The sequence below is a fragment of the Fulvia fulva genome, chromosome 9, assembly GCF_020509005.1.
Source record: "Fulvia fulva chromosome 9, complete sequence".
NCBI classification, from domain to species: domain Eukaryota; kingdom Fungi; phylum Ascomycota; class Dothideomycetes; order Mycosphaerellales; family Mycosphaerellaceae; genus Fulvia; species Fulvia fulva.
In genome coordinates, this window is record NC_063020.1 from 665467 (window position 1) to 677559 (window position 12093).

The 12093-nt window shown below is 54.6% G+C and overlaps 3 protein-coding genes across 3 annotated transcripts; 1 reads left to right on the plus strand and 2 right to left on the minus strand.

Annotated features, from left to right (window-relative positions):
- Positions 1 to 1615: 1615 nt before the first annotated feature.
- CLAFUR5_08964 (SWI/SNF chromatin-remodeling complex subunit snf5) lies at positions 1616 to 4131 on the plus strand (the record flags this gene model as incomplete). The annotated part of the gene is made up of 2 exons (XM_047908112.1): positions 1616 to 3727; positions 3781 to 4131. 2 exons carry the CDS (start codon positions 1616 to 1618, stop codon positions 4129 to 4131), a joined length of 2463 nt encoding a protein of 820 aa, XP_047766001.1.
- Positions 4132 to 5238: 1107 nt separating this feature from the next.
- On the minus strand, positions 5239 to 8860 carry CLAFUR5_08965 (uncharacterized protein; the record flags this gene model as incomplete). Its single annotated transcript, XM_047908113.1, has 6 exons — positions 5239 to 5427; positions 5504 to 5726; positions 5778 to 6293; positions 6347 to 6702; positions 6874 to 6967; positions 7209 to 8860. The coding sequence occupies 6 exons, from the start codon at positions 8858 to 8860 to the stop codon at positions 5239 to 5241; spliced, it is 3030 nt and encodes a 1009-aa protein (XP_047766000.1).
- A 665-nt stretch (positions 8861 to 9525) lies between these two features.
- Positions 9526 to 10918, minus strand: CLAFUR5_08966 (Curved DNA-binding protein; the record flags this gene model as incomplete). Its single annotated transcript, XM_047908114.1, has 3 exons — positions 9526 to 9776; positions 9856 to 10764; positions 10816 to 10918. The coding sequence occupies 3 exons, from the start codon at positions 10916 to 10918 to the stop codon at positions 9526 to 9528; spliced, it is 1263 nt and encodes a 420-aa protein (XP_047766003.1).
- Positions 10919 to 12093: the final 1175 nt, after the last annotated feature.

A 12093-nucleotide genomic window follows, 5' to 3' on the forward strand; every position in this document is an offset into this window, starting at 1 on the left:
AGCTGGCAAGTCAGTAAGCCATGAGTCTCAGGTTTCGCCTTCAATAACACTGCTCCAAGTTTTAGTTGCACGATGGATGAAATGCGAGGCGGCCGTGTCTGTGCTACACTGAGGATGAGAACTTCTCAACAGCCATGCACCGTGAGGATGGCACTGCAGAGCTATGCTTGGCGGTGTTCTGGTAGCGATGCGGCGATGCGGCGATGCGGTGGTCAACGCGAGACGCTGAATACACTGGTAAGCACGAGATCGACATTGCGTGAGCATGAAGGATTTCTATAACTTTTGAGCTCAAGAGTGATGCTGAGGTGGCAGAGGCGTCGCTCTTTCCTTGCGTGAGCGCTTGCCTGTTGTACCTAGGCTGTCATGATAGGCTAGTGCCTTGGCATCAAACGCGATCCCGTCGATGGGACTGCTTCCTAAGGGAAGTCATTTGAGGGAAATAGGCATTTCGTCGGTTTTAGCAGAGGACCAAGGAGCAGCGTGATGAGAGTCAAGGAAATCACGGTATGACTCGGGAAAGGAGCAGAAGAAACGAGGAATGTTGGATCGACGCATGACCTGACGTGACCGCTCGGGCCAAGTATCTCTCGGCCGGCCACGGCATGAAGTGCCAGTCTCCCACTCTTTTGCTTTCTGTTCCATGACGGAAACGCGACCGTGAGGTGTTGCTCTTGCGTGGGTATTGTTTCTTTGCCTGTTGTTCCTCTGTGAACGAAGAAACTATCTAATGTCACGATCTCGGATCATCCTCTCCACCTCTGCTGAATTGCTTGGCGTCATTCCCGCCACACGTGACCTTCACAACAACGTATAGCGAGAGCAACAAACAAAGGAAAGCAAGGACTGTCACGAAACAGCTCGCGCGTGACCGACTACTCTGACTCCACGGCAGGCAGAGACGAAGGTCGGCGGCAGATCGGTGCACGCACGTGGAGTCGACTGTGTTTGATTTGGCTGCATTGTTAGCGCTTCTCATGGTGTCAGCGAACAAGCTCACGTGAAGCTACACGCTACCTCATTCCAACCATATGCGCACACCCGAATCCGATAGCTAAGTACGGTCGCTGCCTTTTGCCGACGAGTCCAGGCACACAGGATGTCGTGGTTGTTATCATTGTAAGCGATTGAGTTGTCATGGTCGCTGGTAGGGGAGAAGGCACATGTAAGGTACAAACAGCACAGAGTCACCGAGTGCTAGCCCCGGATCCGCGCCCCGGCAAGAGCGTTCTTGCTGTGTGGGCGTGGCTGTTCTTGATCGCAAGGTCAACCGGGACAGAGCCCATCGATCTCACTTTATTCTTGTCAAAGTCGGAAGCACGCGTCGCTACGCATTCTAGGTATGTTTGTGACCGCCATCCCATCCATTCCATCCTCTCTCTCACCACCCACCGCCCTCTATCCCTACACGCGCGCTCTACTCCGAGCACCCTGTGCGCTCACCACAGCCCCGGCACCTCACTGCAAGGCCGTGCTACCATGGCCGCGACTCTGCTTCCATGCCACTCACGTGTTTCTTTACCTGTGCTGATGACTAGCAAAGGAAAGCGCGCTGCCTTGATGCTGCCTCCGCCGTAGCCATACGACTCCGCGCGCTACCATCTTCCTCTCCACCATGTCCGCGCTGTCCTCCACGTCATGGCCGAACCAAAACAACAACTCCGCCGCAGTACATATCCCCGATAGCGATAGCGCCAATGCCATAAACCAACAAGCAGCCAATAACACAGATGGACCCGACGCGATTCGAGAAGGGAAACAAAAGGCCAAGGAAACAATGGCCGCTGGACTTAACGCGACCGAGTCTCCTGGATCAATACCCGCGCAATCAGCAACACTCCCCAATGGCGTTGCGCAAACCAATGGCGCGCCGCAATTGAGTCGCAAGCGATCACGAGATGGCACGCAGCTGCCCATGAGCCACGCCGGCGCGAATAGCGACAGCGCGAATGAACCTCAGCTCAACCACCATGAGGTCTTGCTGGATCGCTATGTCCAGCGCGATCTGATCCATGCCGCCGCGATGAACGACCAGGCGCAAAGGTCACGCGACCTGGTCAAGTACAAGGAGATGGAGAAGGATTTCTACACTCAAGAGGTTGCGCAGGTCAGGAAACAGCATCCGGGATCAATATACGGCTATGGCTTTGCGGGTTATGGTAATGGCACAACCAACAGTCGGCCTCAGATCGTATACAGCAGTACTCGCGGACCCCCAAAACACAGAAAGTCGAGGCCAATCCACTTTACGCGGAAAGACACCCAGCAGCAGGCGGAACAGCACGAAGAGCTCGTGCCTATACGATTGGACATTGAACTGGACAAGTTGCGACTGCGCGACACCTTTACGTGGAATCTTCACGAAAAGCTTATACCGCAAGACCTCTTTGCAGACTATCTTCTCGAAGACCTGAAACTGCCGCAGGAGTCCGTATTGGAGCTCAAGCGCCAGGTGAACACCGAAATGCAGGACCAGATCAACAATTACTATCCGCATATGATTGTAGAAGACGGGCCATTGGAATCTGGGAAGCCATACCACGATCACAAGGATGATGAAATGCGGGTACAGATCAAGCTGAACATCACGATTGGGCGCATCACGCTCATCGATCAATTCGAATGGGACATCAACAACCCTTTGAACTCGCCGGAAGAGTTTGCGCGACAAATGGCGTGGGAGAACGCGCTTAGTGGAGAGTTCACCACAGCAATCGCGCACACGATACGCGAACAGAGCCAGCTCTACACGAAGGGCCTATATCTTACAAACCACGCTTTCGATGGACGGCCCGTGGAGGATCCTGAACTGAGGGACAGCTTCCTCCCGGGACCTATACACAGTGCGTTCAGACCAATGCAGGCGCAGAAGGATTATACTCCGTATATGTACGAAATGAGTGAAGCCGAGCTTGAACGGACAGAAACCTCGATGATGCGTGAGCACAGAGCGCAGAAACGACAGCTGAACAGGCGTGGTGGGCCAGCGCTACCGGACCTGAAAGACAGGCAACGTACCGTGCGATCGCTGATCGTACACACTGTAATACCGGGTGCTGTAGAGACTTTCGAGACTACCGGCATACCCAAAACACGACGCGGCGGTAGAGGAGGCAGACGTGGCGCAAGAAACGACGGCGACATCGACTCGGAAGATCTCGATAGTGAAGAGTCTGGAGCAGAGTCGCCTGCACCTTCGGCCATTGTTGCCAGTGGCACAACACGAACGCGTAATATGCGTGGGGCTGCAGCTGCTGCTCAAGCCAACATGCGTGCTGGCTATGGCCGATCAGCGACTCCAGACTCACAGCTGTTAGCAGCTCCCACGACAGAACCGAGGGCATCGACACGGAAGAGCATGCTTCGTGAAGAGAGTGTACTCCAGGACGAGGATGACAAGATGATCGTTAAGCTGAGGCTGCCCCGAGCCAAATTCAAATCATGGATCGCGGACTACGAAGCAAAGAAGCGCGCTGCTGCGTACCCACTTTCTGGATACGCATCACAGCCAGCGCCGACAAACACCGCCCTTCGGGTCGCCACTCCAACAAGAGGTGCAACTAGCACACCCACGATGACACCTCGATCATTACCGCAAGCCCGTGGAACGCCTCAACCTAATGGAGCACATTCTCGAGCACCCTCGTCCGCACGGCAACCTCAGGCCAGCTATGACTCCCGCGGCGCAGTCGAAATTGACCGCTGGCCTGGTCCTGACGCCACAGCAGTAAGTCCTACATCCCCATCCCCTCTCGAACCACACCACTAACACACTCCCAGCCCGAACCACCGCCCTGGCTCAACACTGCCATGAACGAACTCCGCGGCCGTCACCCACAAGCCAACTTCAAACCCTTCATGCGCTGCTACGGCGTCGACATCGAATCGGGCAAGGTCCTCCCGAAAGAACAAACCGAACTCCAGCCCGGTGACAAAGCCCCTCCAGGCCAGAAACTTCAATACCTCCCCCGTATCAGGTGTACAGACTGCCAGGGGAAAATATATACAGCGCAGCCGGAGAGCGTGGTAACGGACTTTGAGGTGCATTTGAAGAACAAGAAGCATCTGGAGAAGGTTGAGGAGAGGCTGGAGAAGGAGGGTGGCAGCAAAGGGGGTGGGAGGAAGAGGTGAGGCGGAGGTGCGGCCGTGTTAGTGGCATTGTTGTAGAGAGTTACCGCCCCGTAGTAGATGTGTATACAGACGAAACGAAGTGAAGTCAAGAGAAGTGTGAATCAGGACATGTGGCGCTCTTCCCATTCCCTTCCTTGCCCCCAGATTTCTGAGCAACACAGCGACTCTCCACGCATCGCCTGTACATCGAGTCAGGCGCCGGCGACGGCGCATGAGAGATAGAGGATGCTGAACATCTTGACTTGGGGCCTTGTTAGCAGAGATTGGATGGAGTTGGTGCCGCGTAGTGAAGCAATCGACTAATTCGCCTGACACAAATCAGTGCCTTAGCGATAGATAGTAACGGCACCAAACATACCACAGCACAGCACAGCACCGACGATGGCGATTCTCGATCTTCACTGAATATCAGTGCAGATACGACCAAAGAAAGAGAGAGGAAAGGAAGGGCAAGAGAGGCACTCATGGAAGGTAATCTGGTTTTGGTCCATGTACACGCATTCTCGCATTTCAAAGAGTTCTACAGTACCAACACGCGTAAAGCAGAACAATGCATAGCATGCGCGCATAACACCCCAGTTATCCCTTCCAACCAAAATGCTCGCTCGACTGGGTCTGAAGACATGATATAGTTTTCCCAAGCAAAATAACAACTGCTGTGTGTTTTCGTCTTCATCTTCATGTCGGGTGTTCCTCGCATTATTACATGTGTTACTCACCACTTGCATGCCTTGCTCATCAGGCAGGCACAAAGCGTGGTGATGGATGTAAGTGATACAGTCTGGCCGAAAATTCAGTGCTCAGCTGGGTCAGAAGGACTCTCGGATGGGCGTGCAATGTTGATCACTCCAGCTTGTTGCCAGAAGCGAGTCTGAGTCCGTCCCATGTGTCGTGGTCATGGGTTGCGTATTTGGCGCTAATCCGCAAGGCGAGCTCGCCGTGGCAATTCCCCAGCCACTGACCGAGTAAAGGCCGCAAGGGCCTGAAACATGCCTGGTCGGTGGTGATACAAGCCAGCCTGCGAGGCAGATTGTGCGGCACACCACCCAATGTGCGTTATGTCGCATGTCTTTGATGATAGAGTAGTCGAATCATGTCGATCCTGCTTCAAGACTTGCCGCTTTCCAGTCTGCGATTGATGAGGTCGCGTAGCATCTCCAGCTGTCGGCGATTGTCCTCGGTCATTTCAGTCTGTTCCGACGCTGGCGGCGATGGAGGGACAACAGAAGATGCAGACTTGCTCTGCTTCGTTTCCTCGGACATCATGTCGTTAACCACCTCAGATGGTGCTTCGGCCTGCGAGTGACAAGTGATTAGTCTCGCTGCTAACGTCATGTCCAAGGACTAAGAGTAAGGGGTACGAGAGACTTACGATTAAGGTGCCGACCAAGTTCTCCACCCGGTCGCTGCCAAGGTCGAAGTCTTTGTTGTCGCTTGCAAACTGGGTGAGCTGAAGTGCGAGTTGCTTCTCGTTGAAGGGCCGTCTGGCAAAGTTGGCTTGCTCTAGGGCGCTTGGAATAGCGGCAGTGGCGTTGGCGGCGAGACGCGCACGCTTGTAAGAGATGACATTATCGTGGTATTGCTGCACTCGAGTACTGTGATGTCGTTAGCATAGTTTGAGGCCACAAGTAGATGATGAACATTACCTCTTGACTTTGTCGATGAAGTCAAGCTTGATGCCTTGGGCTGGAAGCTTGAGCAGGGTGCCCTCGGAGTCATCACCCTCTTCGTAGAACTCGCCCTCGGAATCGTCAGAGGAGTCTTCGGCGACATCAACGAGGCCATTGTTGACAGAGCCACGGGAGAGCGCGACTTCCTGGACCTTTGGCACTCTAGGCTTGCGCAGATGAACAGTGCGGCGATGGTGGCGATTGAGCAGAGCGACGTCGACTCTTTGCAGCTCCTGGTCAGCGTGGAGCGGACACATCCAGTCATGGACCTTCTTGCCATTCTGGTTGAGCGCGGGTGGGTTGGCCAGAGGCGGGTCGAGGCAGTCCAGGTGCCAGTGTTGTGTGCAGTGGTCGCAAGTGACAATCGGTCGCTTCGGGGAGAACGGGTTGACTTGTGAGGACTTGCCGCAAGCATAGCACAAGACCAGACTACCCTTGCTGTCACGCAATCGGTAGTAGTCTGGCTGGTCATCTGAGTATCCGGGACGGCTCCTGCCAACTGTGTCAGTCTGAGTTCTCTGTTTGTTAGGTGGCGTGACGCATACCTGGTGTTCTTTGTGGCGTTCATGGACTCCACGAAGGCGCCATTCTTGTCACTTGAGACACCCTCGAAGTAATTCTTGATGCCCTCAGGCAGAACAAAGTTAGTCGGATTCCGTTTCTTCAAATCGCTGATAAGAAACGAAAACAATCCACGAGTGGGCTTCTCAGGCGACTCGGGTCCAATCGGCCTCTTCGCCACGCAGATGTTGCAATACCATGGCTCATCCAGTTCCTCTGCGTCTGGGTTGAGTGGCGGGTCCACGCAGGCGAAGTGGAACGCGCGATCGCAGCCGTCGCAGCAGAGCAGATAGCCACTGCCACCACAGGAGGAGCAATAGTCCTGATTTTCGGAACCAAGCTGTTCAAGATGCGTCAGATCATGCTTGTATGTTGCAGGAACCATAGGCTGCAGATTTGGGGATGAAAAGGTACGTTGGGGCAAATGCATGAGGATGTGTTGTTTGTGCAGGGAGAAAGTTGTGTGGAAGCGGAAGATGAGAATTAGCGCGCAGCCTGCGCGTTGTCTTACCTCTTCATTTTCATCATCCCCGATTGGGCTTTCCCTTCCTGCGCCATCAACGCCTGACATGCCACCGAGGGCTGCCTGTTGCTTCTTTTCGGGCCTGTGATAGAGTGCTCTGTCAGTATTTCTCTACCGCGCAACATGAAATGCTTCGAGGTGCGATTATTGTGCCCCGCACCGTAAGTTGCCAAACGATTGGATGGATGGTCTGCCAAAGGCACATTCCTGTAGCAAACACATGGCACATCACCGTGACTGCCCGTTTGACCTGGGCATATCGTCGAGTGATGTGCCGCGCGTGGTCTGCGAAGACATGGGGAAGATGAGGTGGGAGTACTTACGACTGCTTGGTCTTCGCTCTTTGTTTTGGCTTGGGCTTGACCTGCCAGACTCTTGGGGTGCTCTGCCGTGAAGTTGCCGGCGATGATAGAGCTGAGAGTGGTGAGTCAACGTCCATAGATGGTGCACGACTGCCTCGTGCACTTGCGGTACGACTGCCATTTGGCTCCAGCCTCAGAGATGGCGGTGCCAGTGCGCTCGCTTTGAGCTTTGGGCCTCGCAATCGAGCTGCAGACAGAGTTGGTCTGACGTTGCTCTCCTCGAAATCATACTCGCGTTTGACGCCACCACTGAGCTTCTGCTTTTTGGCGGCCATTTCGCGGTCACGCTCTTGCTCGAGCTCGGCCTCTGCTGATGACCGTTTCGCACTGGTGCCAGGAACTGCAAGGGAGCCACGCTCTGCTGCGAGATCCTTACCTTTGGTGCCGTTGACTCTGATAGACGGGCCAGCCAGATCACTGTCGGGCTCCTGTTGGTCGACCTCCACGTCGTCCTCGCCGTCGTTGGAGGTCAGGTCGGTGAGAGAAGAGTCACTGGCGTTACTGTTGGCACGCTCGCGCTTCCTTGGAGAGACAGACATCTTGCCGTTGTGTGAACGATGTCGGTTGGGATCCTTGTGAGGTGACTTGACTTTGAGTGATATTCTTGGTTTGGTAGGTTCTTGTCTTTCTGTAGATGGTATGGCGGAAGAAATTTCTGGTTGTCGATGAGGAGCAGGATTCAGTGTGAGTTTTGGAGTAGGTGAAGCAACTGCAGGAGTCTTCTCTATTGTCCCCATTCCAATTGTCTTCGCCGGCTGGTGCCGGGATTGAAGCTTGGCGTCCTTGAGCTTCTTTTTGGCTGCTCGCACGTATTGTTGAAACGAGGCGTTTTGTTCTGGAGTCGCCTGCTGCGTGAGGATAGCCTCTAGCAAGACTCTGAGTTGGAAGTTCTCCAGACTCTGAAGGTAGATGGCGTGCACAGCGTCGGCGAGGTCTGGTTTGCCAACCTCGCGCGCACGAGCTTTAGCGGCCTCCACAACCTTCAGTAGCTTCTCGCCGTCGTACTCGAAGGTGACCTCCTTCTTCGGAGGAACATTATTGGTTTGCGGCGGCTGTGCTGCAGGAGTTGCTGATGATGCCGATTCACTCTTCCGCTTCACAGCTCGAGCACGAGATGCACGTTCTTTCTTCTTCCCATTGACCGTCGGCGCGTAGTCTGTGTCCCTCTCATCATCGATGACAATCGGCGGCTGCACAGGCAGATCCATAGGCTGCGGCGTGTCTGCTGCAGGTGCTGGTGTCCCTTCAGGTGTCTCCTGAGCATCCGCGCCCAGGGCTGCAGAGCTGCGCCCGAGTACTGACTTGCGCGACCCGTCTCCTTTCACTCTTGCCTTGACCTTTGCACTGGGCGCCTCCCCAAGCGGTTGCATATGTTCAAGGACTCCATATGGTCCCGCGCCATGATCTTGGTAGCTGGGCTTCGGTGCAGCCAGGGAAGGCTCCACCCAGCGATCCATGAACGTCTGTTCCTTTCCCTTCTCCTTCCCAGATCCGACCGACGGAGGGCGCGACGTCTGTTGCGCCTGCTGCAGTGGTCCACGCGAGTTGCTCCTTCGGGCTTCGTCCACTGTTGGCCTGTTCCGGATGGAGGGCATATTACTTCGGTCGTGCATACGCCTCTATGAGATGGTTAGCGCTATGCATTTGAACAGAAACAGTGTCACATATTACCCAGGGCGATGCTGTGCCTAGTAGTGGCAAAGACCGGTGGTTGTGCGCGAAAGACGCGTGCAGGTGCAGTGAAAGTCGATGAAAGGAGTGTGGTTTCGAAGTCACGTCTCGGCCACTTCAACAAACGCCGATCAGTGCCGCGATTTACAGACTCGACAACGACCGCATCAAACACGACCGTTTGGTACCCGAGAAATGATGATAGGTTCTCGTGCATTCGCGTATAATATGTTGTGGATGGGGTTGTGTCAGTGGTGTGAAAGGAAAATGTGGTTTTTGTTGGAACGAAGATGACCACGACTTTCCTGATCGGTGACCGCCACGACAACATCTCACGCAATAGTTGAGGCAGACAACAGGAAAAGTGCATATAGATGGTCACTGCCATCCATAGCTTTTGCTATTTGATATAGACATTGTGGTGGTTTGCACAGCTTCTGTGGTCTGGACAGGAGATCATGCCAGTGGCGTGCTTGACGGGTTGAGTTGTTCGTTGGTACTCGCCCCAGGCTTCAACCCGAACTACCCGGCCCAGATCTGGTCCGGCGTTCGTGCCAGTGCTTCGCCCACGACGTTCTTCCTTGAGAACATATTTCGAGGTCGTAGCTCATTCGTCGTCGCTGTCGTCCTCATCGTCGTCATCGTCATCGTCCTCTTCTTCCTCTTCCTTTGGAGCAGCCTTCTTCGCTGGCTTCTTCTTCTTCTTCTTGTTCTTTGGCTTCGACTTGGCCTCCTTCGAGAGCGGCTGCTCGAGGATCTTCAGGATCTCCTCGTCCGTGATCTTTTTGTCAGACTTCCACTGTGAGATGTCGTGCTTGGGTGGTGCCGCCAAACGTTGCACGCCGTTCTTGGTGACAGCTAGGAGAAGTCAGCATTGTGTGTACATCAAAGGCAGAGTCAAAGATGGGGACATCATGAATAACATCGCGATACTTACCGACAGTGGTGAACAGGCGGCTGACAGGCTCGCCATCGGTCGAACCAATAACCTCGTACTGGCGCACAACGCCGCCACGAACGCACTCGACCACACCAATCTTGCCTGCACGCTCATCATCGAGCTGTCGTAAGCTGAATGGGAAAGTGCCAAACTTCTTCTGCACTTCTGAGAGTGTGGCACGCGAGCTAGGTCTCTTCAGGCCGTAGGTCGTGGTCGTTCTGCGGTGAAGAGTTGGCCTGTTTGACAGCGTCTTGACCTTTCCAGTACCAGTGCTGAGACCGACCTCGAGACCCCAGGCCTCGCCGACTTCCGGCAGACCTTCGCCCTTGACGCCCTCGCTGGGTGACAGAATGATCTTCTTCTTGTCCTCGATCTCGTTCCTGCCGAACAACCAGCAAGTCGTGTTCTCGACCAGTGTGCACTCGTATGACTTGGCAACCTTCTCGAGTAGCTGCGTGATCTTGGACTGGCTGTATGGCTTGACTGCCTGTGCCTTCTTCTTCTCTTCATCTGTACCCTGCGCCAAAAGACCTGGTGGCATGATCAAGCGGAGGAGGAGCTCGTTCGCGTAGTGTGTTGCGAGCAGGAGGTCTGCTGGGCGACCAGAGATAGCATTGTCCTTCGCGCCCACAAGCACGGTGTCACAAACGATTGAGCCAAAGCCATCGATCTGGGCACCCAGTTGGATCTTGACGGCTTCTCCCGCGGAGAGCGACTTCTCGGCCTCCTCGGCGTCGGAGACGAGTGGTGTGTATGGAGTGACATAGGAGCTCGGCGAGACAGTGCATGGGTGCGCGATGCCTTTGACGATCTTCTTGCCCTTGTAGACCTTTGCGACCTCCTCCTCGAGGAGCTTGTCACCCTTCTGGCAGATGTCAACAATCTTTGCTCCTTCGGTACACCATGCTATGTCGGGTCAGCGGCCAGCGGAAGTGATAGTGCGACGGCGGCACGAACCTGAAACTGTCTCAAGGACCTTCTGCGAGATCTGAGCGGCAGTCTTGTACTTGGTGAGGGTATCGGCGTTCGCCAGCGAGTAATCCACGACTGGCTCGGCCATTTTGGATGAGAGAATGTGAAGTGGTGAAGCAAGCAGCTGTTGTGTTGTTTCTTGCGTTGCTGTAGTCAGAAATTCAGAAGTTGCCCGTGCGTGCAGGTGCCCCTCTACGAGGAACGAAGAAGACCCCGCGGCTGCTGTGGATCAAATGCGTGATGCCAGTTCCCGAGTCGGTCCGTCACGAGACAACTGGTGGAGGGGAGTTGATGAGAACAATGCATGGCTACGTTCGTGGCACTACTCGTACGTTGGACTCAATGGATTGCATGAAGTCAAAACACTTGATCACCTCAAATGGCAGTCCTGTTCACTTGCACGCGGCGCCATCATACTCCTGTTTCTACTGCTCAACAGACCGGTACGCTTTCAATCGCAGGTGATTGTGGCCATGGTCTGGAGCATCTCGTCCAACACCAGCAGTGATGATTGTTCGATGGCTTCATTGTCACCTGCTTGGCTGCAACGCTCCAAGTTCGTGAAGATTCTGGACCCGCGCGAGTGGATCGACGTGAGACGCCAGCTCGACAAAGTTCGGACAGCTATTTCTGCCCAAATGGATGGAAAGTCATTGCTTCAGGCGATCAGCACGTTTTTGAGGCATTGATGAGGTATCGCCTTGTGGTTACATTCATTGTCCACCACATCGACGTTCAGAGACACGTGCTTGCTTCGCTTCCCGCGGCCGGCTCCTTCCGAGTCCGGAACGCCTCAAGCTGTTGCATGGGGGATCTCCGGCAAAGGCAGAAACAACTTGCTAGCTCTGCTTCTGCAACCATGAGATCAGTGTTGGTTCAAGTGCAGATTCAGATCCTCCCAGCCTGACGACACTAGGTACTCGACTTTGCGCCAGCGTCCTGCGACCCGTGTGCGCCATCGCCCCTCCGCTTGCTTCCTGACTACACCTGCGGCTCTACTGTGCAACCTGCCGATCGACCCAAACGCACCTTCCTGCAGCCAATCGCGCTGCAACAAAGGCTTCCCACACGAGCATACAGGTCATACCTTGATACATACAGTATTCCTGTAAGTTAACGTTTGCGCCTCTCCCATACCTTGTTTGCTGCCAGAGTATGAAGAAACGTCGGTGCCTGCCTCGCTCCATGCCAACCACGATCAGCACCTGCTGTGCGAGTCGTGGAAGGCCCCGCGTCAACCACTAGCGCTATCAACCGTGTTAC